Source organism: Malaclemys terrapin, chromosome 2 (assembly GCF_027887155.1).
Source record: "Malaclemys terrapin pileata isolate rMalTer1 chromosome 2, rMalTer1.hap1, whole genome shotgun sequence".
NCBI lineage: Eukaryota > Metazoa > Chordata > Testudines > Emydidae > Malaclemys > Malaclemys terrapin.
The window spans coordinates 283,607,394-283,617,439 of record NC_071506.1 but is presented as its reverse complement, the minus strand read 5'-3'; the positions used below and the strand labels follow the sequence as shown (position 1 = coordinate 283,617,439).

The window sequence follows — 10,046 nt, the reverse complement described above, 5'->3', positions numbered from 1 at the left end:
CAGCCCCCACATCAATTCTGCCCTCCCACATTTGCCCTCTGCCCCCTGTGTGCTCCTGCTCCTCCAGCATCTCTCGGGGTTCTTCATTCCCCTCTCCCTTCCCAGGCCTGGCCTTGCAGGGATGGAGGGGGAGTGGGAGGGGGAGGAGCAGACAGACCATCTCTCACAGGATGGGCGGAGGGAGCAGAGTCGCTGTGAGCTTCTGGGCTCTTTCTGCTTCCTCCTCCCCTCCCCCAAAACTCCTTTTGGCTCCTGAGGGGAGGGGAAAGAGCTCTGCTTGCCTCCTGCAGCAGCCCTGATTGGTTGCTCTTCCCCTGGAGGTGGGGCATTAGGGAAGGCAGCCAATTGGAGGGGCAACGGTTTCCACCAGGCTGGGCTGAAATAGCTGCGAGAACTCACGCGGCGGTGAACGATGAAATCCTGAGAGTTGGTACGCGTGCAAACGAGGGGGCAACACAGGAACCCTTCTGCCCCGACGAGGCAGGCGTGGCCCAGCAGCCACATCCAGACCCGTGGGGAGCCCAGCTGCCTCCTGCTGCAGCTGGGGTTTGAGACCAGCCTGGCTCTCGCCCTGGCCCACAACGGCAGTAGGAGTGACAGGTGCTAAGGAAGCAGCAACTGGGGCTCATGGCTCAGGGTGTCAGTTCACTGCAGGGGGGCATCCCACGGTGCACACGAGGCAGCCAATCCGCTGCACCTTGGGCACAGGCATGATCACAGGCCTAGCTTGCCCAATCTGCGATGGCAAATCCTCTGGCCTTTAACCCCCTTCCCCACCCCAACCACTTCCCAGGGGGCTGGATTAGCCCAGCCCAGGGAAAGCTGCATTCCTGCAAAACCTGGTGGGTGGGGGTGGGGAAATCCAGCCAAACAGGGAAGGCAAAGCAGCCACCTCTCCTGGGACGCTGGCAGTGCTGGTCCCCTCCAGCCCCAGAAGGGGGGGGGGGGGCTGAGAGGACACAGAAGGGGCAGTGGCTCCACCCTGGGCCCTGCCTGCTCGTTTGCACCCCTCACTCCTGGCCCGTTCCCGACCTCACCCCCTCATGCCCCTGGAGACCCTGCAGACCTGGTATCCCATTGCAGCCTGCAGGATCCCCCATCGAGCAGGTGCCCGCAGATCCGGCAGTGTGTCAAACCCTGTGGCGAACACCTCCCCCATGACCCCCCCCACTCCATTGCCACTTGCCCCCACCCCAGCCTGCAGGTGTTTGCACCCTCCCCCCAGCCTCATAGAGCCCTGATCCTACTAGCGCTTGGGGGTGCAGCCTGGGAAAGGGGGAGATTGGCGGGTACCCCCATTGCCCCTGCTGGAAGCCGTTCTCCCCAGCCTGGATTCAGACCCCCCCCCCCAATGCCCATCTCCTGGGGCGGGGGCTTTGGCGTGTCCAGGGGGAGCAGGCCCCTGTCTGTCTGCCCGGTAAAGTCTATTCCAGCGGCCCAGCCATAGGGGGAGCAAGAGCCCCACACAGCCCGGCTCCCCGCCTGCCCCACTGCGCTAGGATGCCAGCGGGGGGACGTGGCTGGTAAGGACCATCCCTCTGTCCCTCCTCCTGCGATTCAGCGCTCCGGCGGCTTCAGATGCTGCAGGTCTGCCCAGGCAGCGCCGCGCCGGGCCCCGCAGAGAGCCGCGGCTGGGCACGGGGGGGCAGGACGAGGTTTGTGGCCGGACCCCCGGGAGCGCAGAGCGGGCTGGATTCACCCCGCCCCGGGATCGGGCTTTGCTGCAGCGCCGGGACGGGGGCTGAGGCTCCGGGCGGCCCAGTGACCCCCGCTGGCGCATCTTCCCTTGGCCGGCTCCCGAGCATCTCCCCGCAGGGGGAGCGGGTGGCCGCCCGCCCCCCAGCCAGCCACCTCCGCAGCGGGGGGCTCTGAGTGCGGGGCCCCGCCCGCAGCCGCTAGACCGGGGTGCGGGGCGCGGCTGCCGCCCAGGTAGCGCCATCGCCAGCCGCCGCCGCCGCCTCCAGCCCGGAGCGGAGCCCGGACCCGTCCTCGCAGCGCCGCACGGCGGCTCGTCCCAGCCCATGGCCCGGGGGCTGCAGCCCTGAGCCCTCCAGCCCAGGGGCTCGCCCGGCTCCCTGCCTTGGTCCCGGCGGCGGGACGCGAACCTGTGCCGGAGCCCGCCCCCCGCCAGCGGGCCTGGCCGGCGACTGGATTAGATGGAGCTCGGCGCGGCTGGCGGCAGCATCCTCCTGGGGGCCGGGTTCGAGCCTGCCCGGGCTGGCCATGCAAGACTGAGCGTTAATCGCCTGCACGGGAGCGCTCCGCGAGCCTGCTAATTAAGTACACGCGCGTGCCAGGCTGCTAATTGCAGGCACAGGACCGCCATGCAACGCTGCTAATTAACGGTGCGTCCACGACTGCCACATTGCTGGCAGCCCGCTGCCCTGCCAGGCTGCTGGGGAATGGCCTCCCTGCCAGACGGCGCATTCGTTGCAGACATGCAGGGCTGCTAATTAGCTGCACTTGCAGCCCCGTTGCTTTAACTGCCTGGCTGCGTCCTAGCCCCCCGGTTGGCTCATCCCTCTCCCTGCTTCCCTCAGCATGGGCACCGTGCTGTCCCTCTCCCCGGGCTCCCGGAAGGCCAGCCTGTACGAGGAGGGCTCCTCCGGCTCGCTGGCGCACTACCCGGGCGTGCCGAGCGCCAAGGGCAGCGGGCAGAAGGCGGACAAGAACCTCAAGCGCCACTCCATGTTCATCCCGGCCTTGACCTGGAAGCGGCTGGTGGCCTCCACCAAGAAGAAAGGCTCCCGGGGCGGGGGGAAGGGGCCTGCCCACAATAACAACAACAACCACCCCCACGCCAAGGACGTGGCCCTCCTCAACCACGAGAACGTCAAGAAGTCGCTGTCCTGCGCCAACCTCGCCAGCTACGATGGGGGCGGGCCACCCCTGGCGCCGCTCAGCGCCAAGCGCATCTCCACCACCTCCGTCTCCTCCCTCAAGCCGGGCGCCTTCCTGGGCGGGGGCAGCTCGGCCTCCCCGCGGCGCGTGGTCGTCCAGGCCTCCACCAGCGAGCTGCTCAAGTGCCTGGGCGAATTCCTCTGCCGCCGGTGTTACCGCCTCAAGCACCTGTCGCCCACGGAGCCCATCCTGTGGTTGCGCAGCGTGGACCGCTCGCTGCTGCTGCAGGGCTGGCAGGACCAGGCCTTCATCACCCCGGTCAACGTGGTCTTCGTCTACCTGCTGTGCCGGGAGGTGATCGACGGGGATTCGGTCTCCAGCGAGCACAACCTGCAGGCGGCGCTGCTCACCTGCCTCTACCTGTCCTACTCCTACATGGGCAACGAGATCTCCTACCCGCTCAAGCCCTTCCTGGTGGAGGCGGCGAAGGACGCCTTCTGGGACCGGTGCCTTCGCATCATCAACGCCATGAGTGGCAAGATGCTCCGGATCAACGCCGACCCCCACTACTTCACCCAGGTCTTCGCCGACCTCAAAAACGAAGGCAGCACCCGCGAGGACTTTGCTCGCGTCCTGGACCGGTGACTGGCTCAGTGCACAAAGGACCAACTGCCCCCCTCCCCGCCAACCTCATGTGCAGCGCAGCCTTCGCCTTGCTGTGACCTTTAAAGACCAGCTTGCGGTGAGCCAGGGATTTTCCTCTGGCTCGCCTGGGCCAGATCTCCCCGGAGCCAGGCCAGACTCATCCAAACACTTACAAGAAATCTGGCTTGGCTGCCCCTCTCCCGCCCCATGAGCCAACAACAGGGGGTGTCTGTGTGCAGCGTGGGGGAGGCAGCCTTCAGCTCCGGTGTCTGTGTCAGAGACAGAAGAGGAGCAGCCAAAGGCCAATAGTGTGATTCCCTTTGAATAGGCCCATAAGTGCCTGTAGGTTCCCTCCTCCCCTCCCCACCCCCCAGTGCCATGTTCGTGGCTTGTTCATTTCTTCTTTTGGGTCTGCTTGAAATGCATTCCAAAGCGATGGGAAAAATCCCAGGGAGGATATAAAATATACACGTGACGCGCGCTTTAGCTTCGGTCGGTGATGTATTTGTACAGGTGAATTCGGCCTTTCGAACTAGCCCTGCCTTGCTTAGAAAACCTCCCGCCTGCTCCTTGCCAGAAACTGGGCCAGCTGGTGCGTTGTACAGTCACGCCAGAGCCTTCCTTTCGGTACCTGTCTGAGCTCTGCAGCCGGGAATCGGTGCTGGCCGATGACTGGGACAAGTAGCTGAGGTCCCCTCCTAAGGAATCTCCAGGTGCGTGGGGGTGTGGGGGAAGTGGGCCCAGGCTGTAGATGGAGGGTACTGGTATCATGATTGGCCTCTGCATGCTTTGATTGTCCTGGGCGTGGCCTTGGCAACTGATGAGCCAGGGCTAGAAGCATTTGAACAGGCAGTGGCGGCCCCGTCTTTTGAAGCAGGTCCCCGAGGGGTTGTGTGGTGGAAGCAGGGGCTGGAGGAGCTGAGAGATGGCTGGCTGGGGCTGGGGAGTGAGGGGCAGGGCTGGCTGGCTGGGGGGACAGGGGCAGGGCTGACCAGCAGAGGTGCTGCAAGCCTGCGCACTACTGGTTTCGTTTATGAGTTTCCTGCCCCCGTCCCCTGGCAGGTCCCCTCAGGGTACGAGTGACCCCATGATCCCTTTACTCCCTGATTCCCACCTGGGTCCCCGTGAATCTTGCTCCCCCGGTGTTACATTGACTAAATCTCATTTGAAAAGTCTCCTGTACCCCACCAAGCGTGTGGGGTGGGTTCGGCACCTGGCGTCTCTCTCTGCTTGCCTGTCCCATTGCTAGTCTGGCTGCAGGACTGGGGGATGTGCTAACCCCTCCCCCTTGCTGTCTGGGGCTGCTCCAGCCTTGGGCCCAGCCCCCCTCCTTTGTCCCCAGCCTGGCTAATTCATCCCTACCTGGCAGGGCCCCTGCAGCATGCCCACTCTGAAGAGGGTTTGCAGATAGGATCTAGGGAGGGGGTGCGCAGGATCTGCCACAGGGATGGTGCTGGGGGGTAGAATGGCTGGAGGAGTGAGGGCTCCAGGCCGTTCCAGAGGAGTGTGTCCCCATAATCAGGGGGGTGTAACTGAAATGGACTGCGGGGGATGGGGTGTGTGAATATCGGGGACACTCTTCCTGCAAGGCACGGTGGATTGTGGGTCACCATTACAAATTCACACTTCGCAGACTCTTCCCAGCCCCCCCCCCACCCCCGGGGAGGTAGGGCAGTATTACCACCCCACTTTATAGATTGGGAAACTGAGGCACAGAGCCAGCAAGTCGCTTGCCTGAGGCCACAGAGGGAATTACTGTCAGAACTGGGAGGCTTTTCATCCTGCAGGCAGAGCACTGACCTACAGCCCTGGCTGCAGGGAAACCTGAGGCTAGGCGCTCGGATACTGCGACCGGGCAGCCACATACGTATCTAGGTTGGAGGCCTGGGTCACTTGGAGCTGGACTGGAGTGCAGGGGACAAATCCTGCGTGGCAGGGTGCAGGCTGGGAGGTCTGAGAGGTCTCCTCCATCTCCAGCACCTGGGCTTGCAGCTTCACCTGCCCTCGGCTTGGCTCCTATTGGCGCCTGAAGCCAAGAGAGATCTTCCCAAGGGACGAGCCTTCGCGCCTCTCCTCCACGAGCGGGTGGTTGGGAGGGCGCGGAGCTGGTGCCAGGCTGGAGGCCGTGCCCAGGTCACAGAACGAGATAGCTGACAAACGCACGCAGAGCGATGGGCAGGGAAACCCCGGGGAGGCTACCAGACCCCGCGCATCAGGATTTCCTGTGGCGGCACCGCCCTGCTGGTGAAAACTGTCAGGCGCCTCCAGAGGTGCGGTGGCTCATCCCACTCAGCCTTGCGTTGGGCGGGGAGGCCGTGCTGCCCTCTCGCGGGAGCTTGGGGTGCTGCAGGGGTGCACCGGTGGCCTTTGCCATGGTGTATCAGTGCCTGATGCGGTGCCGATTGGTTAATTGACGCTCTGCACCACGGTAGCTACAGCCGCAGTCAGGTTTTATAACCAGCCTGCCTGGGGAGCTCTTGGCCGTAGCGATAAGCTGGTGGGTAGACTGCACCTAGTTCTACGATGGCTCATCAAAAACGTTTCCTGGGTGCCCTGTGCTAGGCCCGACCAGGGCTCAGCTGCTCACAGCCAGGTTAGCTCTGAGGCTCTTAACAACGTCCCCAAGGCAGAGTTCCTAAAAGCCCCGACTCCCGGGAGGTCTGCTCCCAGGATCTGGCCCTTACAGGAGACAGGAAGCCAGTCGTGGACTCTTTCTCGCTCCCCCCTTAAAGGGGCCCTGCAAAGAAATGGGACTTGTGCCTTTTGCTGTTCCCTTTATGATGGATAAATGAGGGCTGAGACCTTGGACCCATAAAAAGGGGTTGGTTTTGACCTGAGCTAGTCAGGACGTGTCTCTATGGCAGCTTCAGCCCTAACAAAACGAGCTCCAGCCGTGTGGGGAAGGGCCTGTTTTCAACGCTGCTGGTTGTGTTGACAGCTGTTAACGCCGATGCCCAATGAACCCCTGGGAGAAAGGCCATCTTTGTTAAAGAGTCACCTGGTCAAGGTGGCAGCCAGGGACTCCTCCGGCAAACCCCAGGGCGCTCCAGACCTGACTCCCAGCAATTTGTACTGGGACAAAAATCAGATTCAAAATATCCCCCAAGCTCTGGCTTCTCTTTGTGCATCAACGCAGCCGAGCAAGGGCACAGTCCCAGACAAGTCACGGTCAGGTCAAAGACCCCCTTCACAGCAATGAGGAGGTTCCCGAGCGCCCGGATGGCATTCCCGGGCCCTGCACCTCTCCGGGGCGCTTGGCGGCTTTGCTTGTGTGCATAGATACATTATTTATAGGCCGGGTATATAAAGTCACTTTATATACACACCCAGCCCTACTGTATCATAGCTATATGTATATTTTTCTATGAGAGAGTATCAGTAACTAACATGGGGATGGGCCCAAATGCCTTGTTGCTTTTTCTAATTAAAAGATCAACTCCACGACTCCAGAAGCTTAGGTCGTGTCACCCAGCCCCGCCCCAAGTGACCCTAAAATCGGGATCATCGGCGAAATCCACGCCGGTTGCTGCTAAACCAACATCCACCACCACCCTTCCCTCCCTCCCCGACGTCCCCTGGCCCCCGGTGGATATGCTGTTGTGTAAATAGCCTTGTGTGAAGCGTCGCAAGCGGGTACGTGACGATTGTGCATGTAAAGATGATTTATTTAATTTGTCGCTATCTTTCTCTTTCCATTTGTGGAGCTGTTTTTCAGCAGTGAGTTTCTTATTTAAAACTGGGAGTGGGGGGATCCCCCCCAGCCAAACACGCCGCTCTGGATTTTCTTCCAGAAGGGGAGGACATTAAAGCGCATTCCTCAGATCAGGATTGATGCATTTTCACTGGAACTGGACTCTGCTTATTTTTAATATTTGTTGCATTTCTTCTTTGGAACCACTATTTATTTGGGTGGAGCTGTCCAGCCTCCTCCTTCCCTCCCCCACCCCCAAAGACACCCATGAGCTGAGGGGCTTTGGGGGGTGATTCCGGACACAGACTTGTCCCTTGGTCCCGGTACCAGGGCGTGGCCAGTGTTGCTACAAAGGCCAAAGAACCATGAGACTGCAGTGGGAGGTTCCACCTGGCAATGTGGCGATTCTCCCAACAGACGTAGGGGTCTTCGCTTGCACGCTCCTCCCAGTGCGGAATGAAGATGACAGTCGATATTTAAAGCAAAAACTCTTCCCTTCCCCTCACCCCCTGGAGGTGTTTGAAATCTGTTTGTAATATTTACTATCTCAGACTTGCCTACATGTCCGATTTCTAAATGTGTCATTGCTGGGAGCGAGCCACCCCCCCAGGTGCTCCAGGGACGGAGCCTTGTCACAGGGTGCCGGGAGCAGTGGGCTCAAGTATTTTCTGCTGATGACCGTGGCACTTTATGCAAAATAAAATGGGGGTAAAACAATCCGAAACACAAAGTCTTCTGCTTAATGAAACCAGAGTGAGCGCCTGGGCTAACTGGGGACGACGCACGCAGGCCGGACGTTCACAATGGGGAACGCCATCCTGGGAAGCAACGACTCTGAAAAAGATTTGGGGTGGGGGTGGATAATGAGCTGAACACGAGCTCCCCATGTGATGCTGTGGCCAAAACAGCTAATGTGATCCTGAGATGCCTAACCAGGGGAATCTCGAGTAGAAGCAGAGAGGTTATTGCACGGGCGTATTTGGCACTGGTGTGACCAGCGGGAATACAGTTCTGGTGCCCACAACTCCAGAAGGGTGCTGAGAAACGGGAGAGGGGGCAGAGAAGAGCCATGAGAATGACTAAAGGATTAGAAAACCTCTCTTCGAGAGAGAGAGACCCAAGGAGCTCAATCTATTTAGTTTAACAGAGAGGGTTAAGGGGTGACTTGATCACAGTCTATAAGTATCTACATGGGGAACAAACATTTAATAATGGGCTCTTCAATCTAGCAGAGAAAGGTCTATCCCAATCCAATGGCTGGAAGTTGAAGCTAGACAAATGTACATTTTTAACAGAGTAATGAATCATTGGAGCAATTTACCAAGGGGCGGGGTGGATTCTGCATCCCTGGCCATTTTAAAATCAAGACGGGATGTTTTCTAAACGCTCTGCTCTAGGAATGATTGTGGGGCAGTCTCTGGCCTGGGCTAGCCGGGAGGTCAGATCAGATGATCACAATGGTCCCTTCTGGCCTTGGGATCGACAGGGACGGGCACTGTAAAAATGCACCTATAGCAATGTAGACCTGGCTACTCCATTCTGCCGAGGGTATCGCATTTTGGAATGAGAAAGGTGGGATTTACCCGCATACAGTGGTGGGGAGTTCAAGAGGTGGGTAAATCTCTCCCTGTACACTCACATCTATAGAAGTAAATACGGTCTCTGTGACCAAAATCCATCCAATGGGATAGACCCGCGGTTTTAACCTTTCTTCATTGGCAGGCCCCTACAAAATGTCGAATGGTGGTGAAGGCCCCTTTGGAAGTCTTAGATATAGTCCACGGAGCACTGGTTGAAAACCACTAGGATAGACAATGCGACCTGCTCTACACACTGATTCAGCTGCTGGAATACGGTGTCCAGTTCCGGTGCCCACAGTTCAAGAAGGATGCTGATAAATTGGCGGGGGTTCAGGGAAGAGCTCCAAGAATGATTAATGCTTTGTAGATCATGCCTCGTAATAGACTTAGACTTTAAGGTCAGAAGGGACCATTATGATCATCTAGTCTGACCTCCTGCACAACGCAGGCCACAGAATCTCACCCACCCACTCCTGTAACAAACCCCTGTCCTATGTCTGAGCTATTGAAGTCTTCAAATCGTGGTTTAAGGACTTCAAGGTGCAGAGAATCCTCTAGCAAGTGACATGTGCCCCACACTGCAGAGGAAGGCGAAAAACGCCCAGGGCCTCTGCCAATCTGTCTTGGAGGAAAATTCCTTCCCAACCCCAAATACAGCGATCAGCTAAACCCTGAGCATGTGGGCAAGACTCACCAGCCAGCACCCAGGAAAGAATTCTCTGTAGTAACTCAGATCCCTCCCCAGCTAACATCCCATCACAGGCCAAATTATAGGTGCTTAATCCATTTAGCTTAACAAAGAGACGATTAAGGGGTGACTTGATTTCAGTCTATAAGTACCTTCATGGGGAACTAATATTTGCTAATGGGCTCTTCAGTCTAGCAGACAAATGTCTAACGAGCTCTAATAGCCGGACGTTGGAGCTAGGCCAATTCAGACTGGAAACAAGGTGTGAATTTTTAACCGTGAGGGGAATGACCCTCTTACCAAGGGGCGTGCGGTGGAGTCTCATCACTGGCAATTTTAAAATCAAGCCTGGATGTTTTTGTAGGAGCTCTGCTCTGGTTCAAACAGGAATTATTTCAGGGGAGGTCTATGGCTTGGGCTATGCAGGAGAGCAGACTAGCTGATCACAGTGGTCCCTGCTGGCCTTGGACTCTGAATCTTATGTACAGGCCTAACTTAAAGTCAAAGGGAGCAGTGAGATGATTGGAGGTAGGTGGGCACTGGGGCTCCTTAGAGGTTTTTAAGGCCCAGCTTGACAAAGCCCTGGCTGGGATGATTTTTA

At 58.5% G+C, this 10,046-nt stretch overlaps 1 protein-coding gene across 1 annotated transcript; it reads left to right on the top strand.

The window, feature by feature from the left end:
* Nucleotides 1–1,626: 1,626 nt before the first annotated feature.
* LOC128830907 (cyclin-dependent kinase 5 activator 1-like) lies at nt 1,627–7,894 on the top strand. The gene is made up of 2 exons (XM_054016805.1): nt 1,627–3,583; nt 4,000–7,894. The coding sequence occupies exon 1, from the start codon at nt 2,542–2,544 to the stop codon at nt 3,484–3,486; it is 945 nt and encodes a 314-aa protein (XP_053872780.1). The 5' UTR covers nt 1,627–2,541; the 3' UTR covers nt 3,487–3,583; nt 4,000–7,894.
* Nucleotides 7,895–10,046: the final 2,152 nt, after the last annotated feature.